Source organism: Ornithorhynchus anatinus, chromosome 1 (assembly GCF_004115215.2).
Source record: "Ornithorhynchus anatinus isolate Pmale09 chromosome 1, mOrnAna1.pri.v4, whole genome shotgun sequence".
Lineage (NCBI taxonomy): Eukaryota > Metazoa > Chordata > Mammalia > Monotremata > Ornithorhynchidae > Ornithorhynchus > Ornithorhynchus anatinus.
This window is the reverse complement of record NC_041728.1, coordinates 106,366,010-106,379,037: the sequence shown is the minus strand read 5'-3', so window position 1 is coordinate 106,379,037 and position 13,028 is coordinate 106,366,010. Positions and strand designations below refer to the sequence as shown.

Here is a 13,028-nt window from a genome sequence, read left to right as displayed (position 1 = left end):
AAGACAGGTACTGATTCCCCACTTTACAGATGAGGCAATTGAGGCACTGAAAAGTGAAGTCACTTACCCAAGGTCACACAGTAGGCAAGTAGCCAAGCTGGGATTGAAACCCAGATCATTTGACTCCCAGTCGTGTGCTCTTTCGACTAGACCACACTGATACAGTCTCAAAAGAGAAATCAAGAATGTAAGATCTTCCTTTTGAATCCTTTAAGGTATAAGAAGGGAAAATGGAGGAGCCCTTCCAGAATAGAAGAGCCGGGTCCCTCATAGCTTCTTTACAAAGCCAAGAAGCCCATCTGTGACTTCTCACAAACCCCCGGGGGATGTGTGGGTATGACCACCCTTTGGAAGCTGCAGGATGAGGTCTAAACAGTCTCCCAGCTTCAGTGAATACTAATTTAATAATAAATACTAATAATAATACTGGCAGTTTGGAAGGGAAGAATTGTCTCTGGGAAAACATAGGCTGTCAGAGGCAACAGCTTCTCTTGGATTCTGTGGGTGGGATGGGGGACTGTGTGGCAGATAATAAAAATAAAGCCTGTGTCATTTGTTAAGCGCTTACTATGTGTCAAGCACTGTGCTAAGCACGGGGTTGGACAGAGTCCCTGTCCCACACCCAGCTCACAACCAAAGTAGGAAGGAGAGCAAGTATGGAATCCTTATTTTACAGATAAGGTAACTGAGGCACAGAGAAGTTAAAGGACTCGCGAGCACGTGGCAGAGTCGTGATTAGAACCCAGGTCCACTGACTCCCAGATCCGTGCTCTTTCCTATAGGCTGTGCAGCTCCCGCACTAGATAGCTAAGAAACCATGAAAGTTGGTTCCGATTTTGCAAAAGGGGAAGAATGTGATATCTCCATTTTCCCACCAGAGGGTGCAAACAGAATAGACAATGGGATTTCAACACAATGGAGCCAATTTGTGCTAACGAAGATGGGCTTTTTTGGTTTGTTTTTGTTCATTTTTTTAAGGTCTTTGTTAAATGCTTACTATATGTCCAACACTGTTCTAAGCGCTGGGGCAAGTACAAGTTGATTAGGTGCGACACAGTCTCTGTACCTCATGGAGCTCACAGTCTAAGTAGGAGGGAGAACAGGTATTTAAATTTTAACCCCATTTTACAGTTGTGGAACTGAGGCACAGAGAAGTGAAGTGTTTGCCCAAGGTCACATAGCAGGCAATTGGCTGAGCCAGGATTAAAGTCCTCCCTCCTCAAATCTCACAGACAATTACTCTCCCCACCTTCAAAGCGTTATTGAAGGCACATCTCCTCCAAGAGGCCTTCCCAGACTGAACCCCACCTTTCCTCATCTCTCACTCCTTTCTGAATGGCCCTGACTTGCTTCTTTTGCTCTTCCCCTCTTCCAGCCCCACAACACTTATGTATATATTTGTCATTTTACTTATTTGTATTCCCCTCCTCTAGACGGTAAGCTCCATGTGGGCAGTCAATATGTCTGTTTATTGGGGTATTACAATACAGGCACTTAGGATAGTGCTCTGCACACAGTAAGAGCTCAATAAATACAATTGAATGAGTGAATGAATGAACCCAGGTCCTCTGACTCCCAGGCCTGTGTTCTTTCCACTAATCCCTGCTGCTTCTCCTTACAAACTGATTAGTGGAGGACTGGAGCCCCTCTCCCCCCAGTCCCCATTGGGACAGAGGCAAGATTCCCAGGGGATGGGCAAGTAGGCCTGGCTCAGCCCAGCTCAGAGCAGGGCACCTTCCCTCTTGTCCCTCAGCTGACGTGAGGGGCATGAGCTCTCTCCCAGGGTGGGACAGGGAGAGGATCTCTTGGTCAGAACAGTTCGGGAGCAGGGGTCATCCTGGGCATCAGGGGTCCACTGCTACTTGGGGACTCCTGCTGGGTTCTGGAGTCTCACGGGCCTTGCTGGGAATCAACAAGGTGGGTATCTGGCCTGTGGCCTCGTTTGGGTTGGCAGCCACTTTCCTCATCCCAACTTGGGGGGGGGGGGCATGGCCAGGCTGCCCACAGCCGTCTCCCTCCCCGTTGCTCAGCAGCAACGGATCAGTGGAGCTTGGGAGCACCACCTCGCCTGCCACAGCTTTCTGGGAGGATGTGCCTGCTGCCCAGTGCGAGAGCAGCATCGCCAGATGTGGGATGTTTGGTGGGGAACCCCTACTTAGCCCTTGGCCCTGCTCCAGAGTCACACTTGGCCCCAAGAAGAGCCAGAAAAGGCTCTCGAACCATAGGTCCCCAACCCCTGGCCTAGCCTGGGACTTCCACCCACCAGGTGCCCCGCAATTTGACTCTTGCCACCCCCCAGGCCGAGGGCATTGGCACAGGCTTGTCCCACTGTTGGCATAGCCAGGGCAGCGGGCAGATGCCCTTGCCTGCCAACGCATTTGGGTGAGGGGACATGGGAGATGCAGGAACCAGAGCCCCAAGGAAAAGGACTCTAAACAATCATGACCTGGACACTTTAAACATTTGATATTCACCCCACTTCCAGCCACACTTCTCCCTCCTCAAATCTGCCAATTACTCTCCCCAGCTTCAAAGCCTTACTGAAAGCACATCTCCTCCAAGACGCCTTCCCAGATTAACCCCCAATTTTCCTCAAATCTCACTCCCTTCCGAGTCACCCTAACTCTCTCCCTTTGCTCTTCCCACCTCTCCCTGCCCCACAGCACTTATGTATATATCTGTAATTTTATTTTTTTACATTGATGTCTTTTTACTTGTATTGATGTCTGCCTCCCCTCCTCTAGACGGTGAGCTTGTTGTGGACAGGGATTGTCTCTCTTTATTACTGTATTGTACTTTTCCAAGTGCCATACTACTATAGCACTGTATTACTCTGCACACAGTATTATTATCAATAAGTGCGGTTGAATCGTTTCTGATTCACAGCAACTCCATGGATATACTTTCTCCAGAACGTCCTGACCTCTGCCATAATCCGCAACCTTTCTAATGATTCTTCCGTTATCGTTGTTCTGGTCTCTATCCATCTAGCTGCCAGTCTGTCTCTTCCACGTTTTCCCTGGACTTTTCCTAGCATTAGTGTCTTCTCCAGAGAATTAGTCCTCCTGATGTGTCCAAAATATGGCTAATCTAAATCGAGTCATCTGGCCTTACAAAAACCACTTTGGTTTTATTTGCTCTAAAATCCATTTGTTTGTCTTTCGGGCAGTCCATGGTATTTTCAAAAGCCTTCTCCAACACCACATTTCAAAAAAATCCATGTTCTTTCTATTCCGTTTTTTCACTGTCCAGCTTTCAGATCCATCCATTGTCACTGGAAACACCACAGAATTGACAGTTTATTACTGAATGAATGAGTGAATTAATTAATTATGTACAGATCCTTAAACCCTGCCATTTCCCCTATCTATATTTAATATCTATCCTCCCTCTAGACTGTTAACTCCTTGAGGGAAGGGATCAAGTCTAAACCCTCTTCTCAGCTCCTTCTCCCTTCTGTATCTTCTATGCATTTGGATCTGTGCTCTTTGGGTATTTGGTATTTGCTCCACCCTCAGCCCCAGAGAATTTATGCACATAAGTATAAATTATTCATTTATATTAATGTCAAGTCTCCCGCTCCAGACTGTAAGTTTGCTGTGGGCAGGGATCATGTCTACCAACTCTTGTATTGTTCTACCCCAAGCATTTGGTACAGTGCTCTGCATTCAGTAAGAACTCAGTAAATGCCCTGATTGATACCAACTCTGTTATACTGTACTATCCCAAATGTTTAGTATGGTGCTGTGCACACAGTAAGTTCTCAATAAAAACCACTGACTGATTGACCAGGGGTGGAATGTTCCCAATGGACACCCTGCCAACATGGTAGACTTTTCTTCCTTTGGACAGGAGTCCCAGAGCAGAAGTCAGCTGGGCACAGGGAAGTCACATTTCCTAGCTCTAGCACATTGATCTGACCCCATGGTTAGGAACGAGATAACTGAGAGATCACCACTCTCCCTCTGGTCACAGCCCTACTAAAATCATATCTCCTCCAGGAAGTCTTCCCTGACTGTCCTCTCAAGTCTGTGCCCCATTCTCCTTCCCTTCTGTGTTGCAAAGCCAACTATACAACCCCCACCCCCCAGAAATTTCAATCAATCAGTCGTATTTATTATTTCCTATGTGCAGAACACTGTGTTAATCACTTGAGAAAGTACAGTATAGCAAAGTTGGGAGACATATTCCTGCCCACAAGGGCTTACAGTCTAGAGGTGAGGAGAGACATTAATATTAAAAACTAAATTCCAGAAAAGTTCATAATCAATCAGTCAATCATATTTATTGAGTGCTTACTGTGGGTAGAACACTGTACTAAGTATTTGGGAGAATACAATATAACATAGGGCTGTAGGAGGGGTAAATAAAGGGCACAATCCAAGTGCAAGGGTGAGACAAAAGGGTATGGGAGTAGGGGAAATGAGGGCTTAGTCTCGGAAAACCTCTTAGAGGAGATGTACTTTTAATAAGGCTTGGAGGTGGAGAGGTAATCATCTGTCAGGAATGAAGAGGGAGAAAGATCCAGGCCAGAGGCAGGACATGGGTGAGAGGTCAGTGGTGAGATAGATAATAATAATAATAATGATAATAATGGTGGTATTTGTTAAGCTCTTACTATGTGCAGAGCACTGTTCTAAGCACTCAGGTAGATACAGGGTGATCAAATTGTCCCACATGAGGCACACAGTCTTAATCCCCATTTTATAGATGAGGTAACTGAGGCCCAAAGAACTTAAGTGACTTGCCCACAGTCACACAGCTGACAAGTGGCAGATCCGGGATTTGAACCCATGACCTCTGACTCCCAAGCCCGGGCTCTTTCCACTGAGCCATGCTGAGATGAGAACAAGGCACAGTAAGTTAACCTTAGAAGAGTGAAATGTGCTGGCTGGTTATATAAGGAGAACAGTGAGGTGAGGTAGGAGGGGGCAAGGTGATCGAGTGCTCTAAAGCTGATGGTAAGAAATTTCTTTCTGATGCAGATGTTGATGGGCAACCACTGGAGGTTCTTGAGGAGTGGGGGAAACATGGACTAAACATTTTGTAAAAATTGTCTGGGCAACAGGACCTTTCTTTCCTTTTTTATGGTATTTGTTAAGCGCTTACTATGTGCCAGACACTCTACTAAGCACTGGGGTGGATACAAGCTAATCGGGTTGGACACAGTCCCTGTCCCATATGGGGCTCACAGTCTTAATTCCCATTTTATCAATGAAGTTATTGAGGCCCAGAGAAGTTAAGTGATCTGTCCAAGGTCACACAGCAGACAAGAAATGGAGCGGAGATTAGAACCCAAGGCCTTCTGTCTCCTAGGCCTCTGCTCTTTCCACTAGGTGTGGAGAGAGAGAGAGACCAGAGGCAGGGAGGTCAGTGATGAGGCTGATATAGTAATCAAGGCAGGATAAGATAATTGCTTGGATTAACATGGAAGCAGTTTGGATGGAGAAGAAAGGAGAGGTTTTAGCAATGTTGTGAAGGTTGAACTGACAGAATTTGGTGACAGATTGAATACAGCACTTGTGAACATACCTTTATCCTCTGCCATCTCCCTCTACATGTAATTTTATTATCTGACTTCCATACTAGACTGTAAATGCCCTGGGGACAAGGTTCATATCTGTTTTGAATAGAACCCTCCCAAACTCGGAGTACAGTGCTTTGTACATAGTAAGCGCTGAGTAGTGGGCTGATTGACTAAAAGCCCAGACGCCCCCCAATCTCCACAACAAGCAGCAGTGACATTGCTCAGTACTTTTAGGGCTCAAATGGAAAAGCCTGCACAGCCCTTTTCCCCAAAGTCCCCAAAAGCTTCTTTCCCACCAGGCCAGACCCAGGCAGGAAGATTTTTCCCATTCCAGCTCTCAGTTTTCCAAGGCCAGCCACGTCATCAGAGTGAGAACAGACTTCTGGTAGGTATGATTCTGCACAACTATTAAGCTTGTAGGCAGGGAATGTGTCTATAAGCTCTGTTATATTGTTGTCTCCCAAGCACTTCATACAGTCCTCTGCACACAGAAAGCTCTCAATAAATACCTTCGATTGATTGATTGACTATTCCCGACTTTTTAAAAATAGTATTTGTTAAGCACTTACTGTGTGCCAGGCACTGTCCTAAGCGTTGGGGTAATTTTAAGCTAATCAAGTTGGACAGAGTCCCTGTTCCATGTGGGGTTTATAGTCGTAATCCTCATTTTACAGACAAGGTAACTGAGAGGCAGAGAAGTGAAGTGACTTGCCCAAGGTTACTCAGCAGACAAGTGACGGAGCTGGGATTAGAAGCCAGGTCCTTCTGATTCCCAGGCCCGGGCTCTAACCACTAGGCCATGTTACTTCTCATGCCGACCCAGTGGAAGGCACAGCTCTTGTCCAGAAGAAGCTTGGAAACTTCTGAAGATGTGCCAGGGCAGACGTCACCTGGTTTGAAAGTGAGGAAACAGACACTGCATCTTCCAGTTGAAGAACCTGAGACACAGAATAGTTAGGTGACTTGCCCAAGGTCACCCAGTAGTTAGCAGTGCTCTTTCCAGTAGGTCACCCATCCCTCAGCCCTGACCCTTGCAGAGGCTACAACCAGCCTGCCTGCCTCGCTCCTGAGCGGGAAGCAGCAGCTTGGCCTAGTGGGAAGCAGCATGGCTTAGTGGATAGAGCACGGGCCTGGGAACCAGAGGACGCTACTTGCCTCCTGTGTGAATTGGGCAAGTCACTTAACTTCTCTGTGCCTCAGTTTCCTCAACTGCAAAAATGGGGATTCAATACCTGTTCTTCCTCTTACCTAGATTGGGAGACCTATGTGGGATAGGGACTGTATTGGGCCTGATTGACTAGTATCTACCCAAGTGTTTAGAACCAATCAATCAATCAGTTGTTTCTACTGAGCACTTACAGTGTGCAGAGCACTATATACTAAGGGCTCGGGAAGCTGCATGGCATAGTGGACAGAGTATGGGCCTGGGAGTCAGAAGTTCATGGGTTCTAATGCAGGTTCTGCCACTTATCTGCTATGTGACCTTGGGCAAGTTGCTTCACTTCTCTGTGTCTCCATTATCTCTTCTGTAAAATAGGGATTGAGACTGTGAACTCTATGGGGGACAGGAATTGTATCCAACCCGATTTACTTGCATTCACCCCAGAGCTTAAGACAGTGCCTGGCACATAGTAAGTGCTTAACAAATACCGCATTGTTCTCAGTGGTAAGAGCGCGGGCTTTGGAGTCAGAGGTCATGGGTTCAAACCCCAGCTCGGCCACTTGTCAGCTGTGTGACTTTGGGCAAGTCACTTAACTTCTCGGTGCCTCAGTTCCCTCATCTGTAAAATGGGGATTAAGACTATGAGCCCCACGTGGGACGACCTGATTCCCCTGTGTCTTCCCCAGCGCTTAGAACAGTGCTCGGCACATAGTAAGCGCTTAACAAATACCAACATTATTATTATGATGATGATGATGATTGTTACAGAGCTTGACAAATAATAAACACTTAATGTAGCCTAAAAAAATCCCCCCCAAACTGAACTTTCTTTTCTGAGCAGTGGACGATGCTGAAGGAGCCACCCCTGCCGTCAGCCAGCCCTGTCTGAGGAGGAGCCAAGGGAGCACTGTCCCCATACCGCTGTGACTCAGACAGGAATGTCGGCCAACTGGAAAACTACTGAGAGAGCAGGGAGCAGGTCCTCCCTTCTCCCCAAGCCTTAGGGTGCGAGGAGCCACGAGCCGGTCGGCTGGAGTCAGACCCTGCACTCCGGGGCTGGGGGAGACGGGCAGCAGCCTGGGAAGGCCCAGCTCCCGGCGTTAAGTGAAACCTGCAGACCAGGCCGGCTCCCACGGGGAGCTGAGCTCGGCCGTCTCGCATTACAGGGAGGCCCCCGGCTGCTGCCGCCAGACAGACGGGAAACGCAGCTGTGGGTCCACCCAACTTGTTCAGCAAAATCTCCTTCCTGAGTGTCCACGTGGAGCTCTCAGGGGCCCATAGGGAGCTGATGGTGAAGGAATTTGGGAACTCCAGCGTGATTTTCAAGCAACCTCCCTTCTGGCCCTGGGCACCCACCCAGAGCCCACAACTCCAGCCAGTAACCTGTCCTCTGCCCACCCATCTTCCCCTGCCCAGGATTCCCTTTGGCCCACAGAGGTCTATAGTTGGCCCGGGGGCTGAGGTGGAGCCAGGGGAGGCAGACAGTGGCTGGGTGGTGCCGAAGGGCTGGGAGGCCAAGGCTTGTAAAGGGCTCAGTTAATCAATTGGTTGTATTTATTGAGTACTAAATACTCTCCCCCTTTTACACTGTGAGCCCATTGTTGGGCAGGGATTGTCTGTATCTGTTGCTGAATTGTACATTCTAAGCGCTTAGCACAATGCTCTGCATACAGTAATCACTCAATAAATATTATTGAATGAATGAATGAATAATGTGTGCAGAGCACTGTACTAATGCTTGAGAGAGTACAATAGAACAATATAACAGAGTTGGTAGACCCATTCCCTCTCGCATATTTCTTTCACCAGGAATAGAAAGCAAAATCCCTGCTCAGAGATCCACCTTTCTCGGGACCCTACGTAACGCCTTGGGAGGTCAGGTTCCACCTCTGACATCACCCAGAGGGGCCACCATTCAGATTCTATCCCCTGCCCCCCGGCAGGGCAGCAGGCATTTTCTGAGCTGCAGTGAGGAGGGCAGGAGGGATGATGGCAACTATTGGCAACTGTGCAGGATATAGCAGGATCTGGGATAACACACATGCACACACAATTTTGCACACCCATATCCACAGGCATGTCCACATATATGCACTCTCAGGCATAATATTAATAATAATACTAACAATAATGTTGGTATTTGTTAAGTGCTTACTATGTGCAGAGCACTGTTCTAAGCGCTGGGGTAGATACAGGTAATCAGGTTATCCCACGTGAGGCTCACAGTTAATCCCCATTTTCCAGATGAGGTAACTGAGGCACAGAGAAGTGAAGTGACTTGCCCACAGTCACACAGCTGACAAGGGGCAGAGCTGGGATTCAAACCCATGACCTCTGACTCCCAAACCCGGGGTCTTTCCACTGAGCCATGCTGCTGCATATGCACACACACACCCTCATAGGCAGGCACATCCACACAGTCACAGACATACCTGCACCTACAGACAGGAAAGCGTGCATATCCCACAGAATAATGATAATAATAATAATTTTGGTATTTGTTAAGTGCTTACTATGTACCAAGCACTGTTCTAAGAGTGGGGTAGATACAAGGTTATTAGGTTGTCCCACATGGGGCTCACTGTCTTAATCCCCATTTTACAGATGAGGTAACAGGCATAGAGAAGTTAAGTGATTTGCCCAAAGTCACACAGCTGAGAAGTGGCATAGCTGGGATTAGAACCCACAAACTCTGACTCCCAAGCCCGTGCTCTTTCCACTGAGCCATGCTGCTTCTCAACAGACACGCGCATGTATCCACGGACATGAACGCACACCCACAGACATACGCACCCATTCATCTGACGGCATGCATACTCCCCCATCCCTCTTTCCTCAAGCCCTCGCCATATTGGCTCTCTCTTTATAATGCAATTGTTTGAAATTGGGGCTAGCAGTGAGCACAAATCCATCTCCTGACCTCAGGAGGGTACTACCTGCTTTCAAGGTTTGAATCGTAACGCTTGCTGCAGCTCATACCTAGTTCCGAGGGCAGAATCCTCCATGGCACTTGCCCACAACCCTCAGCCTCCCTTCTTTACTAAGGGCCACTTTCCCTCAAGGGGGCTATTGTATTTTCTTCATTATCTGGAAATTCACAGCTTCAAATCAAGATCGTGGATTCAGGATCCTGCCCCTGAAACTGTATTTTTAAATTATCACTTTAATGCTGCCCAGGTGGTGCTGAGGAAGGGGCTGTGGGCTGGGAAGATGGTGAAAAACAGCATGGTCTAGTGGAAAGGTCAAGAGCAAGGGGAGTCAGAGGACCTGTGTTCTGATCAAGGATCTGCCAAGTGCTTGCTGTGTGACCTCGGGTAAGTCACTTAACTTCTCTGTTCCCCAGTTTTCCTGTTCTTCCTACTACTTAAACTGTGAGCCCCTGTGTCCAACCTAATTCACTTGTATCTGCCCCAGAGCTCAGAACAGGGTTTGATGCATAGTAAACACTTAACAAATACTATTGAAAAAATAAACAAAAAAAAGAAAGTCAATCAAACATATTTATTGAGTGTTTACTGAATGCATAGCACTGTACTGAGCACTAGGGAGAATACAATAAAACAGAGTTGGTAGACATAGTCCCTGTCCACATAGAGTTTACAGTCTAGAAACAAAACAGAAGTCCTCTTAGAGCTCTGTTCGGTTTCCCAACAACTAGCATTTCGATGACTCCCTTTTCGATAAAAGGTTTGTTGTTGAAATCTGAAATGTGTCTTCCTTATTAGGAGTGGGTTCACATATGTAGATTAGCCTTTCTCACTGGCCTCTTGAGGAAAATTCATCTCCACAGTCACAGCACCAGCTGTTATTCAGTCAGTCATTGTATTTATTGAGTGCTTACTGTGTGCAGAGCACTGTACTAAATGCTTGGGAGAGCACAATATAACATTGTAACAGACACATTCCCTGCCCACAATGAGCTTATAGTCTAGAGGGGGATAACTTGGGGGCAAATTTGTTACTGCCATACTCTGGCATCATGGGTCTTGTTTGAGAATTGGTACTGACTTGGTTTCTGGCTCCTAGGGATAGTCTGCCCCCTCACAGCCTGAGCTCCCATGAAACATGAAAGGGCCGGATCCTCAGGAAGAGCTGTGCTGGTCGCATCATGCTCTTGACTCCACATAGCGTCAACTTCAATCTGGCCCCGACGGACAGCCTTGGGATATTACATCCACAGCTACTGCCATTCTGGCAGAATCTACCTCTCCAGCCCCAACCTCTCCTTCCCTACCATCTCGCATTTCCTCCTCCCTTCAGGACCTCACTCTTCTTGGATGCCCCACGGACCCCTCTAACTTAACATGTCCAAAACAGAACTCCTTATCGTCCCATCCTACCCCCGTTCTCCTGCGACTTTCCCATCACTGTAGATGGCACCGCTATCCTCCCTGTCTCACAAGCCCGACACCTTGGCATTATTTTCCATTCATCTCTCTCATTCATCTTGCAAATCCTGTCAGTTCTACCTTCACAATTACGCTATAATCTTCCCTTTCCTCTTCATCCAAACTGCTATCAAGTCATTCCAAGCACTTATCTCGCCTGGACTACTGCATCACCCTCCTATCTGACCTTCTGTCCATCCGCATTCCAGTCCATACTTCACTCTGCTGCCTGGATCAATTTCCTAAAAAACATTCATTCCGCACCTGCCCATTCCTCAAATACCCCCAGGGGTTGCCCATCCACCTTCCCATCAAACAGAGACTATTTGCCAGGCACTGTTCCAAGTGCTAGGATAGATACAAGGTAATCAGTTTGGACTCAGTCCCTGTCCCACGTGGGGTTCACATAGGCTTAAATCCCTATTTTACAGATGAGGTAACTGAGGTACAGAGAAGTGAAGTGACTTGCCCAAGATCACACAGCAGACTAGTGATAGAGCTGGAATTAGAACCCAGGTCCTCTGACTGCCAGGCCTGTGCTCTATCCACTAGGTCATGCTGCTTTCCTGCTGTGTCTCCAGATGGAGGCCAGAACTGAGCTCAGCCCATATCATCACCTTGTTGATGAGTGTCCACTGAGGCCGCCCTTTGCTGACCATTCAGGGACCATGCCTGGGCCATGGCCCAGCAGAGGAGGAGGGGTGACGGGGAGGAAAATGACCCTGGACAATCGTCTGGGTGAACCGTGACCAGGATAGTGGACTGCTGAGCTTCGCTTACCCAATGGCAATGCAGGAGATGGCCGTCCCCAGGAAGGCGTAGGTGAGGATGGAGCCGAGGTTCTGGAAGAAGTGCCTCTGCAGAACAAGCAAACCCAAAACAGTGAAGATGGCTCATACACATCGTCCCGCCAGACCCGAGGCCGGGAATGGCCGGAACAGCCCCAGTTCTTCCCACTGAATGACACAACACAATCAAGAATATCATAACCCAGCGCAACCCAAGACAACACAATCCTGAACCACACCACCACTGTGAAAGTCCCTGAACTCTTCTGAGATTCACTGAAACTGCCCTGTTGCCCGAAACCACCACAGGTGAGCTCGTTGTGGGCAGAGACTGTATCTATTTATTGTTACATTGTACACTCCCAAACAGAACAGTGCTTTGCACACAAATTCTCATTAAATACAATTGAGTGAATGAATGAATAAAGGCGTGTCTTGCCAGAGCAGAAAGGGACACTTGTGGCTCTCATTGTTCTTCAGCACAGTTGGCGACGGGCAGAACAGGCATTTGGATACTGGTTGGTGCCCAGATCTCTGATCCCAGGCTCCTGGGAAGGGATCTTTCCCAGGTCAATCCATCCCTCCCAGAGTAAGTTTCTGCCTATGTGGGTGACAGGGCACATGTCCAGGCAGAAAACTGAAGCTCGCTTTCATCAGACAAATAACAACATTATCAAGTGCCCTCTTCCCTTTCTGTGACATGCAGGTGCTCAGGACACAGCTAGTGAGGTCATCACATCCAATAGATTGTAAATTCCTTGAGGGCAGGAATCCCATCTACCTACTACATTGTACTTGATCAAATGCTGAACGGTGCTGAATACATACGGCTGTTCATTATTCATTGATTAACTGATTCCCTTCACTTTCTATCCCTCCACCTGCCTCACACATCCATTCCCTGTTTCCTCAAATAACTGTCTCCTTTCGTGTGCTCCTACAACTGCACGCTGTATCGGGGTTATAGGGGAATTCCTCCTCCACCTCTTCTCACACACAATCGCTCACCTTCTTTAAGCTGTATCCGGCATGAAATATGATAGGTGGCAGTAAAACATTGAAGAAAATTTCTGGATCAAACGTCATCTGCCAGGAAAGAATAGAGAAAGAGTCAGAGCTTCGGACTCTGGGTTCATTCATTCATTCATTCATTCGAGTGTATT

The 13,028-nt window shown here is 47.7% G+C and overlaps 1 protein-coding gene across 2 annotated transcripts in view; it reads right to left on the bottom strand.

The window, feature by feature from the left end:
• The window catches only part of SLC9A9 (solute carrier family 9 member A9), a 378,100-nt gene that overhangs the window by 318,620 nt on the left and 46,452 nt on the right, over positions 1-13,028 (bottom strand). For both annotated transcript variants that reach the window (XM_029074247.2, XM_029074237.2), the window contains exons 3-4: positions 12,874-12,951; positions 11,858-11,934 (exon numbers count right to left, since the gene is read on the bottom strand). In XM_029074247.2, the coding sequence (XP_028930080.1) occupies positions 11,858-11,934; positions 12,874-12,951 (155 nt within the window). The remainder of the gene's footprint in view (positions 1-11,857; positions 11,935-12,873; positions 12,952-13,028) is intronic.